Source organism: Equus quagga, chromosome 3 (genome assembly GCF_021613505.1).
Source record: "Equus quagga isolate Etosha38 chromosome 3, UCLA_HA_Equagga_1.0, whole genome shotgun sequence".
In the NCBI taxonomy this organism is placed as follows: domain Eukaryota; kingdom Metazoa; phylum Chordata; class Mammalia; order Perissodactyla; family Equidae; genus Equus; species Equus quagga.
In genome coordinates, this window is record NC_060269.1 from 77,169,054 (window position 1) to 77,194,658 (window position 25,605).

The 25,605-nt window shown below is 36.1% G+C and overlaps 1 protein-coding gene across 1 annotated transcript in view; it reads left to right on the plus strand.

Annotated features, from left to right (window-relative positions):
• Positions 1–25,605, plus strand: part of STPG2 (sperm tail PG-rich repeat containing 2) — a 298,151-nt gene that overhangs the window by 12,373 nt on the left and 260,173 nt on the right. Inside the window, exons 3-5 of the mRNA XM_046655746.1 lie at positions 4,398–4,562; positions 18,484–18,596; positions 22,064–22,175. Of these exons, the coding sequence (XP_046511702.1) occupies positions 4,398–4,562; positions 18,484–18,596; positions 22,064–22,175 (390 nt within the window). The remainder of the gene's footprint in view (positions 1–4,397; positions 4,563–18,483; positions 18,597–22,063; positions 22,176–25,605) is intronic.

Sequence of the window (25,605 nt, forward strand, 5' to 3'; positions counted from 1 at the left end):
GGATTTTACTTTTTTTTTTTGCTGAGGAAGATTAGCCCTGAGCTAACATCTGTGCCAGTCCTCCTCCACTTTACATGTGGGTTGCCACCACAGCATGACTGATGAGTGGTGCAGGTCTATGCCCAGGATCCGAACCCAGGAATCCGGGCCACCAAAGCAGAATGCACTAATCCCCACCACTATGCCATCGGGCTGGCCCTCACATGATTGTACTTTTATCTGGCTTGTAATGTTAATGTTTTTGCAAAATCATTAAAGTCTATTATTAAAGATCCCAACTCTTTAAACATGGGGACTGTGATCTATTTAAAGCAGTAATAAAGTGGTGAACTGGTTATCTAAGAATATAATTTGACTCGTTTTTTGAAAGCAGACCTCTTTTGTGTATTTCTTAAAAGCTGAATGCAGCTGAATAAGATGCACACTAGAGATAGGCTCAGTTAATAGTGATTGTGAACAGCTGACATGTACACAGCATGTGAAAAGGTCTGCAGTAAATCAATAAATTTAAAAAAACTTATCTGATCAATCAGATGCCAACCACTATTACTATGAATCATCTTTGAAATGACTGCACCGTGACTGTTTGTTGAAACTAGTGTGATGGAATTTCATCTGAATTAATTGGCTGTTAGCTGGTTGATAATTTTCTGATTCTAGAAAATCCAAATGTGTGGCATGGAGAGGCATGGAAGATTCCTCCTAGTGCCTTCTCTGCAATAAACAATGTTTAAAACTCATGCATAAAACCAAGCTGTTGCCAATAAGCCTACATCAATGTCCCTGGAAATGACCAAAATGTTACTCATGAAAATAATTAATCCTAAACAAGCTTGGAAGGTTTTCTTTTAGCTTGCAGCATGAGTGCTGGCATTTTTAGCTTGTTTCAGAGGTACAAATTCTCCAGGGGCCTATATACATACTCTCTTTATTCTTACTCTACAGTTTTGGAGATTCCTTTGCCTCTGATTCCTGTTTTAAAACTGAGTTTTGCATTCTCTAAGGATGATAAATTTTAGTTTGAGTTCAGAGTTAAAATTGACAGCTGTAATTGTCGTCTTCTCTTATTATCCTCTTTTGCTAGAACTATGTCTTCAGTCAAGAGCTTTAACTATCTCAGGTTGGGATTTGAAACTATTTGTTCATATTAATATGTAATATTCATCAAATAGGTATTAATTATAAAGTGCTGCTTTTAATTATTTCATAATGTTTTTCCTCTAATTTAGTATCACATAAAAGGAGGCCATAGTCTACAAAACCGGGAGAAACGTTTTAAGAAGTTTATTTCAGATGGTCCAGGACCAGCAAGCTATGATCAGTCCTCTCCCGGAACGTTAGATATTGTGAACAGAAAAGCACTAGAGGCTAAAGAGCATCTTCACTCAGTACGTTGCTGTTTTAAATTATGCTTGTAATTACATTTCTTTTAGTTAAAATAAAACAGAAAAGATTTAATGTCTTATGTGATAAGTACATTTAAAAAGGCTTACTATAAAAATTAGTAGGTTTATTACTATCCACATTGTAGTTATTTTATAATTAAATGAGTACTTGATGTTTATAAACTTTAGTTTTTAACTGTATTAACATCTGACTTCATTTTGGCTTTTGATAAATCTATAAATATTTCCAGTGTCTATGGTGAACAAAAAGTAAGGGAGATTTTAAAAACCACCTGAGTGGTTTACCTATATGTATAGAGAGGAAAATCTGTGTTAAGTACTGTTAATAATACAGTGAAATTTAAAAAATGATTCCTGAAATAAAAAAGCATAAAATTTAGGTGGGTGAGAGATATATAGATTACTACTAATGCAAGATGAAATGTGACAGGTACTAAATGAATGAGCATGCAGTTAAATGCCATAGGAATTTAAAGGAGGACTACTGCATTATGGGAGTGTACTTTGTAGAGGGTTTATAGAGGAGGCTGGCCTTGAAAACTAGGGTTAGAGTATGCATTCCAGGCAAGGAGAGCTACATGAGTGAAGATAGAGAAGTGGGATCTTGTGGAGGACAATGAGATTATTTTGACTGGAGCTAAGAATCTGTGTAGGAGACTAGCAGGTGATATGTTTAAAAGGGTAGGTTTGTGTTGTATAATGAATAATTTTTATACCAAAGGCCTACCCCTTTGAAATAAATAATATAATCTAGCATATTTGGGGCATGGTTTATTTAGAGTGGTTCCCTCTTCTTTTTCTGTAACTCCTTCACATAGCTCATATTAATTAAATTTTAATCAGTTTGTGGTTTAGGAGGATATTTTAGGGCTAAGTACTCAGTTGAATAATGTCAGTGCAATGACAATGAGGTTAAGGTTTATAAGTGTATTTAAATATCAGCTATTTCATGTGTGGGGACAAAGTAAATATTCATTTACTCATGCAAGGGTTTCTCAGACATTTTTCTTTTTGCTGAGGAAGATTTGCCCTGAGCTAACATCTGTTGCCAATCTTCCTTTTTTTTTTTTTTTAATGTGAGCTGCTGCCACAGCATGGCCCCTAACAGAGGAGTGGTGTGGTTCCCTGCCTGGGAACTGAACCTGGGCTGCCGAAGCAGAGCACACTGAACTTTAACCACTAGGCCATTGAGGCTGACCCTCAGACATTTTTTGAGTCATTTTGTGTACCAGACATGATGCTAGGCTCTGATAATACATAGAAGACAAGTGACTGCTCCCTTGGATCTGTAATTTTAACAGGGAAGTAATGAATGAAATTCAGCAGGAAACAGTTGATGAAGTGCTATTTTAATAAACATATATCATAATAAAATGTTCACTAGTAGCCCATAGTGGAGAGCTTTTGGAGGGAATGGAGATATCACAATCAAACTGGATCCTGAAGGAGGATTCGCTAACTAGTTAAAAAGAATGGGAAAAACCGCTCCAGGCAGAGAAAAACCACGTGAATAAAGACAGTGAGTATTTAATAGCGTGGTGTGTTCAGTTCTTTGGAATATTTGGAGTACAGGATCTATAGCAAAAATAGAGGATGGAGAAAGAGGCAGGGGCTATATTTTGGAGAGTCTTGACATTGTGCAAATAATTTTTGGAAGCAGTGAATGGAGGGGAAACCATTCAATACTTTCCTTTTTTAATTTGGTAATCAGTCTCTGAAGTATCCTGAAACTACTTAATAGTTGTCTCTGATGATAAAAAAGGTAAGATTCTGCCAGGGATGGTGTGTTTATAACATAACTGTGTATTGGGCGTGAGTGTACTCAACTATAGCATTTATTTGTTTATTCAGAAACTACAGAGGATCAATATATCCTTAATAAATAATTTTCTGGATAACTAAATCTTTTAAGTGTGTTATTTTGTTTGATATATTTTATGCTAGTATTTCTAACGTATGTTACTCCTTCCTGTTTTTATTTAAATTATAAGATATTTTACATTAAAGGAAATTTTGAAGAAAGGATAATCACCCTAAAATTTCTGACTCTTATGTTGATAATTCTGTTAATTTTTGCACAGCTCCTTTCAGTATTAAGTCATGTATGTATATGACTTTCTACACATATGTAATTTCACATAACTTAAATAGCTACATATACATAAAGTCAATTTTATATTTTATGTTTTTTATTTCCTTTTGGCAGTATAGACATTTTCCTTGCCACATAGTTTGCGTAACTAGGATATTTATGCAGTGCACCAGTAATATGGAGATAAGTCAGGAACTGGGAAGGAAGGAAGCCAGGAAATGTTACAGAAAAATATAAAATTTGATTTTGCTCGGCAGACACTGTGATAAGAAAGCACAAGTAGCCTCTTTGAACTGCTGATTGTTGATGTAACTGTAGTAATGAATGCCTGTTTTTAAAATCAGTAATACTTGCTTTACTAAGCAAGATAAATAACTGAGCTGAGTGAGAGAGACTCCTTGCCTCTTCAGGTGGCTTCAATAGTAATGGTATATATAGTCTTGGTTTATATGATGAGGTGAGACTTGAATTCACTCTTTTAAATTAGTTTTATAGAGAGGTTGGCCTGGTGGCTAAGTTCTTGCGTTCCACTTTGGTGGCCCGGGGTTTGCAGGTTCACATCCCATGGGCGTGGACCTACACACTACTCATCAAGCCATGCTGTGGCAGCGTCCCATATACAAAATAGAGGGAGCCTGCCACAGCTGTTAGCTCATTGTCAATCTTACTCAAGCAAAAAAAGGAAGATTGGCAAGAGATGTTAGCTCAGGGCCAATCTTCCTCACCAAAAAACCCTCCAAGTAAATAAATAAATTAGTTTGGTAAAACAAACATTTTTGGTTTATATTATGAAACTCAGTAAGTCAATATTTAATAGTTGCCTTTTAGTAAATTTTAATGTTTGCTTCTTCATTCCTTCTCTTGCCTTTGAGTAAGTCGTATAAAATGTTTCCTTACAGAAAATTTCCAGGGCACCTACAGTTTCTAGAAGTGTTTATGTTCCTTCAATTCCTTCTTGTGGACAGTCATATGGTTATCATATTAAGGAGGATGGCAGTATTATAAAACATTTTCCACCTGCTAGTGACAGCACGCTAGGTCCAGCCTACTATAAACCTCAATTTGTGAGTATAATGCAGTTCATATTGACAATTGGGAGATTGTTTAGGATTATGCATGTTTCAGTTAATGTAACACTAACTGTGGTAACAAAGAGGCCCCCAAATCTCAGTGGCCTAATACAACAACATTCTTTTTTTGTCATTCATATGGTTGTTCCTTGTTGATAAGAGACTTTCCTCCATGTAGAGATTCAGGGACACAGGCGTGTTCCATGCATGTTCCTGTCGTCCCCGAGGGCCCTGGTGTCGTTTGTATCCAGCTGGCAGAAGGCGAAAGAGGATGGAGGATTGCTAGCAGTAGATTTTTGTAGGCCAGACCTGGGAGTTAAAGCTCAGTCACGTGGACACACTTAACTGCCGAGGGGGCTGGGAAATGTAGAAATATGGTCTAACTGTAGGTAGGAGGAAGAGGAAGCAGTTTAATTTCCTAGACGTGTCTGCTGCAATGTATAATCGTATGCAATACATAGATATTCTTTGCCTGAGTTTGAAAGAGAAAAAGAGCATTTTATTTGAATCTTATAGTATAAGCATTATTTCTTTCACAGATGATTGTAAGAAAGATAAGGAGCTTCTCTCTGATTAAAATATAAAACATAATATAATAGATCCATCTCATCCAGGTTTTAAATTTCAAACCTGGCCAGAGTTGAGACAAAATTTCTTTTAGCAAGTTGAAATGTATGAGTTATGTATGAATATAGATAATATGTCTGATTTAAGTACATAATGCTTTGAACCTGTTGTCTTTTATACTTTTATGAGATCTGAAAGAAGTAATCCTGGTGAGGAAAATGGCAAAAATTATATGTAGACTTAAGGAGCAGCTGAAGAGAAACCTTGGGGAAAGAATAGATTTTCTCAGGATTTGACTTGACCTTCTCGCCCTATACTCAACTTTTTATTTCTATGTGTCTCTATCTTTGCACTTAGGCTCAAGCACCTTCAGAAACCATCTGGCTTGCAGCAATAGGAATACTGGGGCATTTTGGAGTCTTAGATTCTTTGAATTGTTAAGAGTTTTTTCTTAAAATTTTTATTGTAATTTATATAATTACACATTGAATAGTAGAAACATAATAACAGATACCTATGTACATGCCATCACATATAACACGTATTAGAATCTTATCACACTTGAGTTAGCTATATTTTAAAATAAATACATTATTACAATTATTACCCTACCCAGTTTCCCTCCCTCCATTCTTTTCCCTTTTCCAAAGTAAACACTAAATTTTTATTACATGCATGAATAACAATATATATTATGTGATCTAAAAATTTAAGTAAATGGTATTATCTGATATGTAAGTTGCTTGCTATTTTACTTGATGTTATATTCTCCAGATTTAACTGTATGGATATGTTAGATCTAATTCATTCATTGTTCCCAGTCAGTAAGTCTCTTTTTTAAAAAGTAATTTTAAATTTCAAAATAGTTTCAAACTGATAGAAAAGTTGTAAGAATAATACAAAGAATTCCCATATACCTTTCACTCAGATTCTGCAGTTAACACTTTATTGCGTTTGCTTTATCACTTTTTCTTTCCACATGTTTATATTATTATTTTTATTAAGCAATTTGAGAATATGTTTCAGACATGGTGCCCCTTTACCCCTAAATACTTCAATGTAAGTTTCCTAAGAAGAAGACATTCTCTTTTATAACCACAATGCAATGATCAAACTCAGGAAATTTTCATTTATGTAGACTATTATCTAATTTACAGATCTTTAAAAATATTTCTAATTATCACAATGATATCCTTTAAAAACAAAAAAATTTGGTTCAGAGTCCAATCTGGTATTATATTGTTGCATTTAGTTATCATGTTTCCTTAGATTCCTTTAATTTGGAACAGTTCTTCAGTCTTTCTTTGTCTTTTGTAACCTTGACTTTTCTTTGAAGAGTACAGGCTATTTATTTTGTAGCGTATGTCTTTGGTGGTTTCTCTAAACCCATGTTTTCTTTAACATTTATTGTTGACACTTTACTATAAAGGAGAGTTTTATCTTCTTGCCCATTTATGTATTCATGAATTCCTGTTTTACTCGAGTTATTATTTATTACTCTCATTATTTATTGAGGTTTAAATTACCTCAGATTTGACCCTTGGGAGCCCTTTCAAGCTGCTGCTTTTGTCTTTCTGACATATCCTGTTCATTCTTTGAGCATTTCCTTACCTTCTGGCACAATAAGATATTCCAGGGTTACCTGACTTTTTTCCTTGCCCCAGCCTTGGAATCAGCCCTTTTTTCAAGAAGCCCTACTTCCATTTAGTGGAGAATGGTATTTCAAAACAAGATCAGTACACTAGGTGCATGCATTGCTACTGAGGTGTCGTCGCTTCTAGGCCAACTCACTGGACAGAGTTAGAAATTTATACTTATTTCTTGTCTATCTGTCTATTGAAAACTTTGAGTTTATACTGATACCTACAATTCTAATCCTACACCACAGATTTGTTCTAGTCTCTCCTTTTCCATATTTGAACTCCCTTCTTTCACAATGAGAAACCTCATTCCCATTATCCTCAATATATTTACTTATTTGCTTAATCCTATAAAACACTGAAAATAGTCTCATAATTGCTAACCCATCACTGCAAAAAACAGACTTGAGAAAGGTGCAAAGCTCTTGCCTCTAGGTGACTTTGAGGCTCTACATAAGCAGGAAGTGAAGGCAAGCTGACTTGTAAACTTGCCTGATTCTTCTGGCTAGGACTTCCAATACTATGTTAAATAAGAGTGGTGACAGTGGGCATCCTTGTCTGGTTCCTGTTCTTAGAGGGATAGCTTTCAGTTTTTCTCCATTGAGAATGATATTTGCTGTGGGTTTGTCCTATATGGGCTTTATTATGTTGAGGTACTTTCCTTCTATACCCATTTTATTTGGAGTTTTTATCATAAATGGATGCTGTATCTTATCAAATGCTTTCTCTGCATCTATTGAGACGATCATATGATTTTTACTCTTTGTTTGGTTAATGTGGTGTATCATGTTGATTACTTTGCAGATGTTGAACCATCTCTACATCCCTGGAATAAATCCTACTTGGTCATGGTATATGATCACCATGTATTGTTGTATTTGATTAATGTACTGTTGTATTAATATGTTGTATTTGATTTGCTAGTATTTTGTTGAGGATTTTTACATCGATGTTCATCAGTGATATTGGCCTGTAATTTTCTTTTTTTGTATTGTCCTTGTCCAGTTTTGGTATCAGGGTAATGTTGGCTTCATAGCATGAGTTGGAAGCCTCCCCTCCTCTTCAATTTTTTGGAAGAGTTTGAGAAGTATAGGTATTAAGTCTTCTTTGAATGTTTGGTAGAATTCACAAGGAAAGTCCTCTGGTCCTGGACTCTCATTTTTGGGGAGATTTTTAATTACTGTTTTGCTCTCCTTACTGGTGATTGGTCTGTTCAAATTCTCTATTTCTTCTTGGTTCAGTTTTGGAAGGTTATGTAATTCTAAGAATTTATCCATTTCTTGTAGAATATCCAATTTTTGGCATATAGCTTTTCATAGTATTCTCTTATAATCTTTTGTATTTCTGAGGTATCTGTTGTAATTTCTCTGCTTTCATTTCTTATTTTATTTGTTTGAGCCTTCTCTCTTTTTTCCTTCATTGACCCAATTGTTATTTACAATAGTTATATCCTCTTGGATTGTTCCCTTTATTGTTATATAGTGCCTTTCTTTGTCTCTTGTTACAGTTGTTGTTTTAAAGTCTATTTTGTCTAACAGAAGTATTGCTACCCCTGCTTTCTTTTCATTTCCATTTGCATCAAGTATCTTTTTCCATCCCTTCATTTTCAGGTTATGAGTGTCTGTAGGACTGAAATGTGCCTCTTGTATTCAGCATATATATGGGTCTTGTGTATTTATCCAATCGACCACCCTATGCCTTTTGATTGGAGCATTTAGTCTGTTGACATTTAAAGTAGCAATGTTCTAATTGCCATTTTGTTACTTTTTTTCTGGGTGTTTTAGTAGTTCTTCTCTGTTCCTTTCTTCTTCTCTTGCTCTCTTCCCTAGTGTTTTGATGGTTTTCTTTAGTATTTATATTTGGTTTCCTTTCTCTTAATTTTTTGTGTATTAATTATAGATTTCTGGTTTGTGATTACCATGAGATTTATATAGAATAACCTACTTATATAGCAATCTATATTAAGTTGATATTCTCTTTAGTTTGACCTCTTTCTAAAAGCTCTACTCTTTTACTACTCTCCTCTCACATTTTATGTTTTTGATATCATATCTAACCCCTTTTTGTGTGTGTGTATCCATTACCCTCTTATCATTGAAATAGGTAATTTTAGTACTTTTGTCTTCTGGCCTTCATAGTATCTTCATAGGTGGTTTATCTGCTAACTTTACTGTATTTTTGACTTTACCAGTGATTTTATTGCCTTTTTTCTTTTTAATAATTTTCTTATTCCTATTTGTGGTCTTCTCTTTCCCACTTAAATAAGTCCCTTTAGCATTTCTTGTTAACCCAGTTTCTTGGTGATAAATTCCTTTGATTTTTGCTTACCTGGGAAATTCTTTATGTCTCCTTCCATTCTGAATGATAACCTTGCTGGCTAGAGTATTCTTGGCTGTAGATTTTTTCCTTTCAGCACTTTAAATATATTGTGCTGCTCCCTTCTAGCCTGTATGGTTTCTGCTGAGAAGTCACCTATTAGCCTCACCGAGTTTCCTTTGTATGTTACTTGTTGCCTTTTTCTTGCGACTTTTAGAATTCTCTCTTTATTTTTAATTTTTGACATTTAAATATAATGTGTCTTAGTTTGGCCTCTTTGGATTTATCTTGTGTGGTGCTCTTTGTGCTTCCTATATCTGTATGTCTGTTTCCTTCCTTACGTTAGGAAAGTTTTCAGCTATTATTTCTTCAAATTAGTTCTCTGCCCATTTGTCTCTCTCTTCTCCTTCTGAGACTCTTATAATAGGAATGTTAGCATGCTTCCTGCTGTCCCAGAGTTCCCTTAGACTGTTCTTGTCCTTTTTAATTCTTTTTTCTTTTATCTCTTCAGGCTGGGTGATTTCCTCTAGTCTTTAATCCAGCTCACTGATCCATTCTTCTGTATCATCTACACTGCTATTGAGTCCCTCTAGTGAATTTTTTTGTTTCTAGTATTGTATTCTTCATTTCTGATTGATTCTTTTTTGTTTTCCAATTCTTTGTTGATGTTCTCATTGAATTCATCCATTCTTCTCCCAAGATCAGTGAGCATACTTTTGAGTTTTTGTTTGAACTCTTTATGAGGTAGATTGTTTCTGTTTCATTTAGTCCTTTTTCTGGGGTTTTGTCCCATTCCCTTACATGTAATGTATTCCTTCGCCTCCTTATTTTGATTCTTTCTCTGTGCTTATATATATGTATTAAGTGGGTCTTCTGATCTTGGAGAGGTGTCCTTATGTAAGAGATGCCTCATGAGGCCCAGCAGTGTCCTTCTCTCTTGTCACCAGTTCCAAATGGTCTGAGAGTGACTCCTGTGTGGGCTACATGTGTCCATCTGTTGTGGCAGGGTTGCTCTTGCTGCAGGTGCCCAGGGAGACTAGGCTGTTCCCCTGGCTGGCTGGTTGTAATCTTCAGCTGGGTGTGGCTGCTGTGAAGCCTTCAGTCACTTTATTGGGTGTGGGGAGCCCGAGCACAGTTGGCTGAAAGGTCTAATAGCACATTCCTGTTGCAATTTTCCTGTTAAGTCAGTAGGCCCTCAACATGGCTGGTTGCAAGGCTCAGGAGCTTACTATTGTTTTAGGCCTCTGGCCCATGAGGCTGTTGTTAGCTCTCTCACTATTTCAGCTGAGTTGGGCTGGCCCCTGGAATGGGAGCACCCAATTGTTTCAGGCTTTGGAAGGTGGGGCCGATCCCCTATGTGGCTGTTTAAGAAGTACTAGTCTTCTGCAGCTGATAAACCCCATGACCCACAGGGCCACACACACCGTAAATGCAGTCCTGCCTCTTGCACATGTTGTGACCCACTGAAGTCGACCCAGTTGCCCCACTGCAGAGGCCCCACACACTCCACCAATGCCCCACTCACTCTACCTGCTCCTCATGCGTGCCCTGACTTGCAGAGGTAGACTCGCTCACCTGGCTGCAGAGGATCCAGCCACCCAGCCTATGTAGCCCACAAGTTGCCTGAGGGTTTGCCATTGGGTGGGGCCAGTCCCTAGGGCAAGCTTCCCACCCTGGCTGAGATGGATTAAATTGGTGCTCTGGTGGGTGGGGCAGACCCTGGGCTAACAGGCTGGAGGAAGAACTCCAATGGCATCTGTCTGCCTGCCTCTGTGTCAGCACGCCTGTACTAGGTCACAGTAATGGCTGCCACCAATGTCTCAGTCCCTGGGGAGGTCTCCCCTCTCACTGAGATGCACTCAGAGCCTACCAGGTGAGTCTTTTTTCGCCAAAGGACTGTGCACCATTTTTTCTTGTCATTTTAGGTTGCTTTGCAAAATGGGTGAATTTGTGCATGGGCCCTTTTAGAGCCAGCTTCCCCCCCCCCCCCCTTGTCTGATAGCTTTCCTGGGGGTGTTCCCCATTGTTGTTAGTAGCCAGCAAAGCCAGATATTATGACACTTGTCTTGGTTGTGCTGAGTCCAAAGGATGCTTATAGCAGTAACACTCCCCTGCTCAGGTCCCTGGCTCCTCCAGGGAAGGCTACATACCTTAGGATTGCTCCCAACTGGCCATGAAGTGCTGCAACTTGCAAAAATGGCTTTTTTTCTCTTCAGAAAGGAATTTCTGCTTCTTCCACCTCAGTCAGGACTGAGCCTTGTTGCGGGGGTTCTTTTTATCTGGTTCTCTCTCAGGGGTAATTGTTCCACGAGTCTTTGTAAATTGGTTATGTCTGTGGGAGGAAGTTAGTTCAGAGTCTGTCTACACCACCATCTTCCTAATTAATCTCAGAAACTATTCTTGAGGAAGCCAGGGTGTTGGACTTATTAGATGGTCTTTAAATAAGCTATTTTAAGTATATTCACAGTAGGAAAGGAAACTATGTATAGCTACGTATAACTAGAACTAAAGGAAAATATAAGAACAGTGTCTCACCAAATACAGAATATCAATAAAGATACAGAAATTATAGGGAAAAAAAAGCAAGTAGAAATTCTGGAATAGAAAAGTACAATGATGGAAATGAAAAATTCACTAGAGGGATTCAATAATGGGTTTGAACTGGCAAAAGACAGAATTAGCAAACTTGAAGACAAGTCATTTGATATGCAGTCTGATGAGCAGAAGGAAAAAAGAAGGAAGAAAATAAACGTAGCCTGAGATAATTGTAGGGCACCATCAAGTGTACCAACATATGCATAATGAGAATCCTAGAAGGAGAGAAGAAAAAGAAAGAGTCAGAGAGAATATTTGAAGAAACAATGGCTGAAAACATCCCAAATGTGATGAAAAACATTAATCTACATATATAAGAGGCTCAGTGAATTCTAAGTAGTATAATTGAAAAGATATGCACACTTAGACACATCACAGTCAAACTATTGAAAGAAAAAGACAAAGAAATCTTGAAAGCAGCAAGAGAAGTGACAAGGAATTCCTAATAAGATTAACAGCTAACTTACCAGGGACCATGGAGGCCAGAAGGCAATGGGATGATATGTTCGAAGTGCTGAAAACAGAAGACTGCCCATCAAGAATTCCGTAATCAGCAAAACTATTCTTTGAAAATGAAGGCAAAATTAAGACATTCCTGGGTAACCAGGAACTGATAGAATTTATCTCTAGTACACCCCCTAAAATAAATACTAAAGGGAGTTCTTCAGGCTGAAATGAAAGGTCATTAAACAATAACTCAAATCCACACAAAGAAATAAAGAACAAAGGTAAAGGTAAATACATAAGCCGGTATTATTTTATTTTTGGTTTGTAACTCCTCCTTTAGATTCCTGTTGATTGTGGAACATACTAGAAATGATACATTTTATGTTCAAATACAGATAGTTTAAGACCTGATGGACTGCTTCATGCTATAAAACTTATGAAGAACCAGGTTACCTCTGGTAAAATGAAGAGTAAGAATATTGTAAGTTATAGGTATGTCTTCTGTTCTTACCTTGAGAATTCCTGTTTCTTTCTGGCTGTAGCATCTTTTGTCCCAAGAGTATTTTGCTCCCCCTCTCTGTGCTGTATCTGGTTTTCCAGGCCTTGACTGTCCCATCATACTGTTAATATCACAATATTTATTCATCATCAACAGACAGTACCAGTGTCTTAGATATTTGAGTAAGATATCCTTAGAAGAACAATGGAGATAAATTCCGTAAAAATTACAGTGAAATTAATGGAAGTCCTCTGGTCTGGTATCAGTGTAGTTTGTCCACGATAAAGGACAGTTGTGGGAGGTGGTGTAATGGGGCTAGACTGCCTGCATTTGTTTCTTGGCTTCACCATTTAATAGTTACTTGTCCTTGGCCAAGTTGCTTAAGCTCTTTGTGCTAAGCTTCCTTATCCAAAATATCCTGGGAAAGAATGTTGGTTTAATGTGTTGAAACTAGTATTTTCTTTTTTCACAGTAGTCAGATCCTTGGCCTTAGCTTAAACAATTCTCTGATAACTCTTAACTTAAATCTCAAAATGTTATTCTTGTTTTAAAATTACATTTTTTATGTATACTATTTCTGTGTTTTGGAATAATATATCATCTATTAGAAGGCCATAATAGTGCCTCTAAGCTCCCCTAGATGTACAAAACCTTTTTCATATATGAATAAACGTTGCTTTGACATATAAAATTTGATTTCTTTCTTGATAAATTATTATTCATAGAAGAAGGAAACAAGAAGGAAACTTATTCCATGATTTTAATAGGTCCAGTTTATTTGATGACCTACTTTAGTTATTATTGAGTCAATCCAATTCCTATTTATTAGACTAAAACTCTAGATATAATTTAAGAAAACTTAAAAATATAGATTTACATATAAATTAAAGACATAGTTCTTAATACTCAAGATGATTCAATAAGTTTAATTTGAATTGAATTGCGGTATTTTTGAAATCTCCATCTTGAATTTGGGAGAATTAGAGATAGAGTATCAAAGCTTAGTAGCTGAAGACTTTATTTTCTTGTTTTTCCTGCAGAAACAAAACACAAGTTCTTCACAGACTACTGTGAAATTGATACTATAGTAACATTAATTCAAATATCATCTAAATTTCTGATAATTCTATATATATCTTCAGCTGCTTTTTGAGATAATACTGTATGTTGGCTCAGTTTCCAAATGTGAATTTTACTAGAAAATTAAGTAGATAATCAAATAGATGAGTAATTATTGTCGTTCTTCCCTGAATTGGTGAATAACAACTGCTGGACGTATCTTTTATAGCTTCAAGATAGAAGCAACTCTGAAATTGAATTGTATAAGACTCTAGCCAACAAATAAGTTTTAGCTATATTTAATCTGTAAAGAGAAATTCTCTTTCTGTATTATCTTGTGTAACATTTTGAATTACAGAATTTAGCGTCCTTCTTTTTTTAGAAGAGCTCAGGTAACCATTAGAAATCTACTTTTCAGAGGTGGATTTCACAAGCAGTTTGCGGTTGGAATTATGGCACTGACATATTTCTATGATAACCTGCTAGGAACTGCATGTGTGCTGCCACACTGGAAAGCAGTCCATTAGTGTTTGAATTGGTGCACTTTGGGACTTCATAAATTCTGTTTCCATCCTTAATTATAGAAAATACATGGGGGGAAGTTGCATAGCCCCTTCTTCATTCATTTCATTGTCAACATTCATATAAAATAATGCCACTCCATGCTGAGTTTGCTTGAATTGTCATATTTTATTTGCTAATGACTTTTCAAGTTGACAGTGACCTTGAAGTTGGTATTGTCAACACTCCTTGATATAAAGAGAGTGTGATTTTGAGCTGAGTGCATCAATTTCTTCTTCATTTTCTGTCTGTATTTTTAAAAGGGTTATAAATTAGGTTTCTGACTGAGCCCTTACCTGAGTACTGCAGAAGTTAGTAGTTAAGTTGTCAGCTCACATGGTTTAAATGCAATGAACTTTAGTGTATACATAGGAAAAGGATTTAGCTAATGTCTTTGAATGGTCTGTGTGTATGTATATGTATAATCTTTCCTTCTACTGGATTACCTTAAGAATTGTTAAGCAGTTGAACCACAAAAATCACAACAATATAAATTAACCTGAAGGAAGCTTCTTGGACATAGTTCTGCTCAAGGTCCTGAAATGCTGTGTTAAAAGGATTAATATGAAACCATAACATGTATTTTTTAGGCTATAAAAATGCGATGTAAAAGATGATTTATCAGAATATTCTGTTTTAAAATATTGATTTTTTTACAAATATATAGGCTATAGTAAATCAATATACTAGATATACTTCCTGAAATATATAAAATATCTAACATATCTAATATGGCTATTATATAAGAACAAAGTTCTACATTTGTATACTTCACTGCTTATTATGCCTAAAGTCTGCCGAATTATGAAATTCTGCTTCATTTCTTAGAAAAAATAGAGTACAACACAAATGAGAAAGTTTGCTCTTCCTACCATCAAAACTGTATGTATACTTTAAAACCCATGGCTCTATTAGGTAATTCCATTTGAAAGACAGCCCAGAACACTTACTTTACCAGGAGAAAGTGCTGTGTGGCTTAGCATCCTTTCTTTTCCAGAAGCGCTGTAGGGGGCAGCAGTCTTTGGAGTTGCCACCAACCCAAAGGCACAGGGTGCTTTTGGCTGCTCTAGTGGATGCCGTGTTTCTTCCCCTACTCCTCTATACCATACACTGCTCTGCCTGCCATGTCAGGCTGTGCCATTTTTCTGTGCTATTCTGCGAGGTGTTAGAACATTTGTCTCTACACCCTCAGACTCAAAGCCTTTGGATGATCTGACTGCCTCATTTCCTTCTGTGTTATACTGAGGGATGCCAAAGCAGTGTACACCTGATGTGTTGTAGAAATTGGTGGGAGAGCTCTTTCAATTTTTATTCATAGCTCTGTTTCTTCTAGGATTGACAAGGGTCTGGGCTTAGGAATCATGTATCAACTAGACAACTTAATAATAATAATAATATCTTATTTTGATATAGTGCTTTATAGTGTTGTAGCTTCATATGTTAAAGCTGAATGTCCATAGTGAAGAGGGGAAAATATCGCTCTGCTGTTTTTGTTATAATTCACTAGAAAGGATCCGCATATAAATAATCTAAACACGTTGAGACCACTTACAGTGCTGGAAATATTCCTAGTGGAAATAAAGATTAATCCTTTTTATTTATATAACAGATTTTCCTGGGCTTCGTTGGATTGTAGGTACTAAAGAGAGTCATAATTATGTTAATAACTCAAATGTATGTATGTTATCTCCTCCTATTGATGTACAGGACCTCCAGCCTTTGGCCAAGTTCCCCTTCCCAGGTGTTTCTAGAATTCCTCAGGGGCCATCTCAGCCATCCTCCTGAACAAGTCTGTCTCCACTGAGACAGCTGCTGCTCCACCAGGCACTTCAGTCTCTGCCAGATGGTGCTCTCTGCTGGGCATTTCCACCTATGTGCTTGATCACAGCTAAAGCTGTGTGATGAGCTGGGGTGAAGTGAGGGGGGTAATGCTCTTCTTTCTTTGTCTTATACTGTATTAGATGGGTCTAAAAGTAGCGCTAAATTTTACCAGTGTTTTAATGAAACAGGTCTTTTAGATTTTTATCATAACACCTTTGCACTCTATAGGACACAGGCTGACATCCAGTGGGGACTGTCTATTAGGAGGCAGATTCAGTCAACAGAAAATACTTGGCCATTAGTATTGCCACGCTTTTGACACTAAGATTTTCTCACTGGGTGAGGGTCATCATGATTAGCTGCTTCTCGTAGGATAAGTTTTCACATCCACCTTCTGCTTGATGTGCTCTGTTAGTTCACCAGACATTCCCAAACATGTCTAAATCTTACTTGGACATAGCTGGTAACTCCTTGTTTCTCCATTCTCAGCTCCAGCATCCTCCACTACCCCAAGCAAGGGAATTTACTAAAGTCAAAGCAGGGGGAAGCTTTAGAAACATTATAAATCAATTTCTCTATGAGATTGCATCTATGAAAAAAGATTAAACGAAGGTCCCATTTCACTTCACGCAAACATCAAAGTTCTGTCGGAGGTTGTGTTGGCCCCTGTTTGATTCTTTAAGATCAGGTGGGTGTAGAATGGAAAGTTTAGTTTTATTGTGTTTGTATTTTATAATATCTAAGGGCTAGTTGTTGGGTGGTAAGCTATAGATAGTAAAAGGCATTTTCCCATAGTAGGGAATTTTAGTGCTGTACCAGCTTCTTTTTGGATTTTGTTGTGCATCCCAAAGCTTTCTGGAGCAGTGTCTCTCTAACTAGAGTCTGGCCTCATTAGGGGTCAGTGGCAGTGCTTCCAATTTGTTTTCAATCATTCATACCAAGAATAGAGTGGGTATTAGCGTTCTCATTAATCACTTTATTTAATGGCACTAGTGCAAATCTCCAAGCTTATTAGTAGTTTTGAGAATTGCTCCCTACTCACTACCCGAGAGTCCATCCTTATCTCCAATTTCTGCCTTTCTGGGGACATTAACAGGGTTCAGTTGAGGGTTTCTTTTTTTTTTTTGTATGCAGTGAGGTCTTTTTCTGGTTCTTGTCTCTGCTGTGCGATATTTTCCAGAAATTCCTTGAAGTTTTGGAATGTGAATGATACTGCCTCTTAGTTTCTAGCACTGATAATTTGTGTCTATTTTATACACTTCCTTTGAAATTTTGGTGGGAGTGGGGCAGATGTGGAGTTGATTCAACACTTTAAACTGGAACTATGCTTTTTAATTACTAATATTACTATTTATTTTATTAATATTATTTTAATGGTAATTGAGAGAGATTGTTTCTACTGTTCTAGAATAGTAATAGTCACCTAGAACAACTGATACACTGTTTTATGTAGTTGAACTATAAATTTATGTTATGGGGATTTTATTCAGGATTGTTTTAATAATCCAAGCTTATTTTAAAACTATATTTTTACAAATGTGAATTAAAAAATAAGTTAAAGAGACTAGAGTTTACCTTTTACTATCAGTTAAAAAATGAGATTTTAAAAAAGAATTTTAAACAATTCTTAAATGATTGCTCAATTTAGAATCTATTAGGTCAACAGAAGAGAATTCCTATAAGAGGCTACTGTTCTTGTATTAGACTTTATTGTTTTATTAGTTTCCAATGAAGCCAGGTGCTTTAACTTCTCTAAAGTAAACTTTTTAATGGGTCATGCTTAATTTTGACATTTGTTATAGTGAATGTAAAGGAAAGATGATTGTTGATTTCTCATGTCACAAAAATTTCTTTGTCATGAAAGGTTGATCCTGACCTCTAGCATTAACAATAAAATGAATTGGGGGTAGTTTTTAATTTATTGTTATGTATTTCTTACTCTTTAAAAATGTTACATGAATATGTTATAGTTTTAAATAGCAGGTAATTAGAAGTTATCTAGTATTTGCTGGTGATGTTTGAATTTGAATTTAATTTCTATTTAATTAAGCCATGGCTTTCCCATTCCCTAAATCATACAGTTCTGCCTCCCTCCCTTTTGTAAATGATGAGGAGCTTATTTTCGTTGCCCTTAAGGTGTTAGATAGCTGAATTACTGCCAAGAGCAAAGCTGTTCATATTGGTGGAGGATATGCTGGAACTACAGGCACTTCCTGGGAATCTTGGCCGACTCAGGAGTGGGATGGGGCACAGCGGTGATGACTTAGCTTGAGATATATCAGGGAAGACTAGCATTTTCCAGTGGAACCTCCTTGACTAAGGCTATCCCTATTTCAGACTTAAGTAAAGTTAAACATTGTTTCATGACTTATTTAAACTATGTCTCATCTTCACTTTTTTTTTTTTTCAGGATTTTTCCAATGCAACTTTGAAATACAAGGGGATACATTTTGGCAACTCTTTGGGAAGACTAGAGTTACCCATAAAGTCAGGGTCTGGTCCTGGACAGTATGATATAGTCCAGTAAGTAAAAAAGAATAGTATACCTTTAATGTAGTTCTTGACTATAAAGTATTCTAATAATTTAGACTAGGTTATGCTGTTATGAAGAAAAAATCAGTATGAAAAACTCCAAGAGGAATTTTATTTTGGAATAACCTGTATGAAAACTGTTGCTTTTTTTGTGAGCCAGATCCTGTGCGACCTGCTCACATGTATTACCTATTTAATTTTCGCAAGTTCCTGTGTAATTACTATTGTTATAGCTATTTTATCAGTGAAAATGCAAGGGTCAAAGAAGATAACATATTCAAGATCGTGTGGCTCTTAAGTGGCAAAGTTAGACTTTAACTGAGGCTGTTCGATTATACAGTCCATGTATAAAGTACTAAAATGTACTGTCTTTGATTATACAATAGACAAAAGATCAGAGAAAATATAAAACAGGGTGACCCAGGATTCTCCATCTTGTCCCTGGCTCTGGTATCCATTTTTCTGACTACAGGATGGATTTAGAAGGCATTCTCAGTTAGTGTGTGTCAGAACTATAACATTAGGTTGGAGGTAATATTTATGAAGTTTAACTAGGAAATATATTTCTGGCATAATAACTCTTCTATCTTTATTTTCTCCTTCTCCTACAGTAAAGCCTTAGACATGAATCCATGAAAGGCAAAATTGAGTAACAAATACCATGTTGTCCTCAAGATCTACCACTGCTTTTCATGATTAATTTTTTTTTTAACAGGGTCCAGCTTATCTGCCTGATTCTCTCTCATAGGATGAGTTTTCTTGTGAGAAGACCCACAGTGATTACCTATCCAGTTAGTTTGCTAGACAGATCCAGACACCTCTGTACACCAGCAGTGACATAGCTTAGGCTCTTGCTTGCTGCTTGCTGCTGTTCATTTGTTGAACATTTCAATTCGTGCTTGTGTGGGGTACTAAATTTAGTAACTGAAAATGAAAAGAATAAAACGTGGTCCTTGTTTGGGGGAATTTATACTCTATTCTAGAGTCCTTTTCATTTTTTCACTTCCCTAATATGGGAGATACACCTTGAATTTTTATTCTTTTATTACTTACACTAGAACTTTAACATGTGGATTTAGCTCAATGGGATCTAAAACAGTATCTTTGTCTTTCTTACAAACAGAACAAAGTCTATCAAATGCTCTAACTCTGCTCATCCCCTTGGCATATGTTATTTAGTATTCTCATCTTATCCTTTTCTTCTTTTAGTTTGGCTGCTTTGCTTATCTGTCAGTTTGTCTCTGTCTGTCTGCCTGTCTGCCTGCCTGTTGGTTTTATTGAGGTTTGATTAACATAAAGCAAAATTAACCTTTTTTAAGGCATATAGCTCTGTGATGATTGTTTTCCATCCCTTCCACTGCACTTCTGACGAAGTACCTCGAGCATTACCAAGACTCCATCTAATCGTGTTGCTCTGATTTTGCCTGGTAGTGTTTTCCTAACAGTACTGTGTACTTCTCCAACCCTGTCGCACTCCCATTCTCCTCCTATTTTTTTAATATTACTTTCTCCTTGATCTTTATTGTTTCCCTTGTTTCTTCTCTTCCTCTCCTTGTATTTTCACTTTTGCCTGTAGGAATGTGTCCATAGAGATGGCATCCCAGACTGCTTCACTCTGTCAGCATCGCCGGAATTTGTCCGCTCTTTGGTTTTGGTGCCTTCACTGTACCTTTTATTTGGAGTTGTCTCGGTTCTGTCTGGCAGTTAACATTTTCTACCATTTTTTTTTTTTGACTTTTTATCTTATTGGTTGAGTCAGAATTATTCTGGGAGTTTTGCTGCGGTATAAAAGTGCAGGTACTTGGCCACTGTAAATGGAAAATGCAGCTTTCAGGTCACTTTTTGGGAAAGACGCAGACCTAAATGATACGTGTCCCTTCTGATATCGCAAATATAAATTTGTTATCCATTAAACTATTTGGGGTTTTGAAAACATGTTCATTTGTTGAATTTTATGTGAAAAAAAATCAGTGAAGTCAGCATTTAACAGTGAAGTAAGATATTAAATGCATATTTAAATCGTAGCATTGTCAAACAAAGAAAATAATAGCAATTATGTAACAAGCATTTGTTTTCCTGTTTTTTTATTATCTGTTTTTTAATCTGCTTATGTTCATTAAAAATGTTTAATATGAGATTTTTTTGAAATTCTGTTTAAGGAATAGAAAAAATAGTATAGTCAGCATAACCTATTTAAATATAATTCATGTAATAATGATAGCTAACAGTTATTATGTACTTTTTATGGGCCATGTGTGGCACTAAACACTTCACGTATATTGTCTACATTAATCATTACAACCTGGAGAATTGGTTATTACTATTTCCAATCAGGTGAAGAATCTAATCTGAAGCTTAGAGAAGTTGGGTGATTTGTGTAAGGTCCCACAGGAGGTAGCAATGCTAGGATTCATGTCAGGTTGTCTGACTCCAAAGCTTGCACTTTCTTTTTTTTTGAGGAAGATTAGCCCTGAGCTAACATCTGCTGCCAATCCTCCTCTTTTTGCTGAGGATGACTTGCCCTGAGCTAATATCCGTGCCCATCTTCCTCTACTTTATATGTGGGACACCTACCACAGCGTGGCTTGCCAAGTGGTGCCATGTCCGCACCCAGGATCCGAACAGGCGAACCCCAGGCCCCTGAAGCGGAATGTGTGAACTTAACTACTCTGCCACCTGACTGGCCCCCAAAGCTTGCGCTCTTAATCACTGTTTATTTTCTTATTTTCGTGAGGTCATGTAAATATCAATGAAAATAAGCTTCTTTTTCATTTTCAAAGATCTTTCTTTATGCCCTTTTACTGATTGTTTTATGATCTAAATAGCATAGGACTATTTTCCTCTTATTTTGGTAATAGTTGAAATACCAAGGGATTTGAAATTTAAAAGGCTTTTTATGGTAAATGGAATACACAGGAAACTTTTTTTTTTTTGAGGAAGATTAGCCCTGAGCTAACATCTGCTGCCAATCCTTCTCTTTTTTGCTGAGGAAGACTGAGCTGACATCTGTGCCCATCTTCCTCTGTTTTATGTGTGGGACTCCTACCACAGCATGGCTTGACAAGCAATGCATAGGTCCACACCAGCAAACCCCAGGCCGCTGAAGTAGAACGTGCGAAACTGCTGTACCATCGGGCCGGCCCCAGAGTACACAGGAAACATTTTTTTGGTGGCTTTTTGTTTAAACTCATGACATAAATCCAACATCCTGTTTTCTTTTTTGCTGTCTTTATTAGAATAGATTTGTTATAGTTCTCTGAATTGGAAAATGCAGAACTAAACAACATAAATGAATGCATTTTACAAAGTTTAGAATATTTTGGTTTGACATACCCAGATGATCGTATTATTGCATATTTTTTAAGCAGGAAATGGTGTAAAAATATTCTTTGCTTATATAAACATTTATATATTTGAATCCTTGAGAGTTCCTCAATCTCTTTCTGAATTTTCTAAAGGAAAAAGACACCACATTATGAAAATATTAACATCAAGAGAGATCAACAGCAAAATTATTGCTTATCTCTCCCACGACTTTATGAAGTAATAATATTGCAGGAGGAAAAAAAGGTAAGTTGAAAAGTAGCTATTTCATCTACATTCTAGAGGTTAAGCTCATTGACTCATATCACAAGGTTAGAGTACTCTTAGATCTACTGTGACTGGTGGCTAATTGTCACTCAACGAATATGGTGGAAGCAGCAGTACTTCAAACCTCGATTGAGTGATGACTGTCTCTGCTAACACCTCTTGTGATAAAGGGCTCACTAACCCTAAGGTTTCTTGTTTCAGTAGTGGACGACTCTGTTTCTTACAATTCCCTTCTTAAACTGACCAAAATGTACCTGCCTGCTGTCTACTTATTCTCCTTTTTCCTATCCCTTTTTTAATCTTTTCAATCCCTTTTTAAATCTTTTCTAATAATGATAAATGTTGTAAATATCTTTGACTATTCTCATTATTTAACTTCAAGATAACTTATTTTCCTTTGACATTATCTAGGGATCTTCTTCAGTTTGTGAAGCTCTCTCTCTCTTTTTAAAAAAATATGATACTAGAACTAAGCATAGTATTCTTGGTGTAGTCTGCTTAGTACATGGTAAGATTTTCATCTTCCTTGTTCTGGATAGTGTATATTTATTAACATAAAACCCCCAATTCCATTAAATATATTTTTTGGTTGCTACATTCCAGTTTACTCATTTGGGACTTGTAGAAAAATAAAGTCTTGGATCTTCTTCCCTTCAGTGTATTATTATATTTAAACTTAAAAACTTGTGTATTATAGGATTACAAAATTTAAAATGGATACATTTAGAGTAAGGATAAATGATTCTTAGTTAAAAAATCAATGACTATTTCAATAAGAATGTTCTCTGCATTTGATTTCCTTAGTCTTCCCCTGAGTATTAAGCAGCAATAAAAAAATTATTTATGGAAATATTAGAAAAATACAAAATAACAGAATAATATAATACAATTGTTTTCACAGAATAACAATTATAATTCTAAAACAGGATAAAAAGTGTTAATTTAGAATCATGAGAGATATTGGTCTGTAGTTTTCTTGCAGCACCTTTGCCTGCTTTTGGTGTTAGGGTAATGCTGGCCTCATAGAATGAGTTGGGATGTATGCTCTCTGCTTCTATCCTCTGAAAGAGATTGAAGAGAATTGGTATAATTTCTTCCTTAAATGTTTGGTAGAATTCACCAGTGGACCTGTCTAGGCCTGGCAGTTTCTGTTTTGGAAGGTTATTAATTATTGATTGAATTTCTTTAATAGATAGAGGCCTATTCAGACCATCTGTTTCTTCGTGTGTGAGTTTGGCAGATTGAATGTTTCAGGGAATTGATACATTTCATCTAGGTTATCAAATGTATGAGCACAGAGGTTTTCATAGTATTCATTTATTATCATTTTAATGTCTGCGTGATTGTAGTGATGTCCCCTCCTTTATTTCTGATATTAGTAACTTGTGTCCTCTTTGTTTTTTTTTTAGTTTGCATGGCTAGAGATTAACAGATTTTATTGATCTTTTCAAAGAACCAGCGTTTGATTCTGTTGATTTTCTCTATTTAGTTCTTATTTTCAATTTCTGTTCTAATTCTTACTATTTCTTTTCTTCTGCTTACTTTGGATTTAATTTGCTCTTCTTTGTTTTCCTAAGGTGGAAACTTAGATTCTCATCTGTGCTTTCAATGATATAAATGATGTAAATTGTATCTAGTTGATTGATGGTGTTATTGAGTCCAACTATGTCTTTACTGATTTTATGCCTGCTAGTCTGTCGATTCTTGAGAGGGGGTCTTGAACTCTCCAACTGTGGTAGTGCATTCATCTGCTTTTCCTTGCAGTTCTATTAGTTTTTGCCTGATATAGTTTGCTGCTCTGTTAGGCGCATAGACGTTAAGAATGGTTATGCCTTTTTGGAGAATTGACCCCTTTATCCTTATGTAATTATCTTCTTTATGCCTGATAACTTTCCTTGCTTTGAAGTTGGCTCTGTATGAAATTAATATGACTAGTCTTGCTTTCTTTTGATTAGTGTTAGCATGGTATATTTTTCTCCATCCATTTACTTTTTAAAAATTTTTTATCGAGTTCATAATAGTTTCTATCAGTGTGAGATTTCAGTTGTACATTATTTCTTGACTGTCACCACATCAGTGCTCCCCTTCACCCTCTATGCCCACCCCCACCCCCCTTCCCCTGGTAACCACTGAACTGTTTTCTTTGTCCATGTGTTTGTTCATATTCCGCATATGAGTGAAATCATCTGGTGTTTGTCTTTCTCAGTCTGGCGTATTTCAGTTAGCATAATTCCCTCCAGGTCCTTCCATGTTGTTGCAAATGGGATGGATTTGTCTTTTTGGTGGCTGACTAGTATTCCATTGTATATATATACCACATCTTCTTTATCCAATCAGTTGATGAGCACTTGGATTGTTTCCATGTCTTGGCTATTGTGAATAGTGCTGCAAAGAACATAGGGATGTATATGTTTCTTTGGATTGTTGATTTCAAGTTGTTTGGGTAGATATCCAGTAGTGGGATAGCTGGGTCGTATGGTAGTTCAGTTTTTAGTTTTTTGAGGAATCTCCGTACTGTTTTCCATATTGGCTGCACCAGTTTGCATTCCCACCAGCAGTGTATGAGGGTTCCCTTTTCTCCACACCCTCCCCAACATTTGTTATTTTTAGTCTCAGTGATTATAGCCATTTTAACAGGCATAAGGTGGGATTCTTAGTGTAATTTTGATTTGCATTTCCCTGATGATTAGTGATGTTGAACATCTTTTCATGTATTTATTGGCCATCTGTATATCTTCTGTGGAAAAATATCTCTTCATATCCTCTGCCCATCTTTTGATCAGGCTGTTTGTTTTATTATTGTTCAGTTGTGTGAGTTCCTTATATATTATGGAGATTAACCCCTTGTCAGATATATTATTTGCAAATATTATCTCCTGATTGGTGGGTTGTCTCTTTGTTTTGATCCTAGTTTCTTTTGCCTTGCAGAAGCTCTTCAGTCTGTTGAACTCCAACTTGTTTCTATTTTTCTTTTGTTTCCCTTGTCTGAGAAGAGGTGGTATTCGATAAGATTCTTTTAAGTTTGATGTCAAAGAGTGTACTACCTATTTGTCTTCCAGGAGTTTTATGGTTTCAGGACTTATCTTCAAGTCTTTGATCCATTTTGCATTTATTTTTGTATATGGCATGAGATAGTGGTCTACTTTCGTTCTTTTGCACGTGATTGTCCAGTTTTCCCAACACCATTTATTGAAGAAACTGTCTTTTCTCCATTGTATGTTCTTGGCACCTTTGTGGAAGATGAGCTGTACATAAATGTGCAGTTTTATTTCTGGGCTTTCAGTTCTCTTCCATTGATCTGTGTGCCTGTTTTTGTACCAGTACCATGCTGTTTTGATCACTATGGCTTTGTAGTACATTTTGAAGTCAGGGATTTTGATGCCTCCGGCTTTGTTCTTTTATTCTCAGG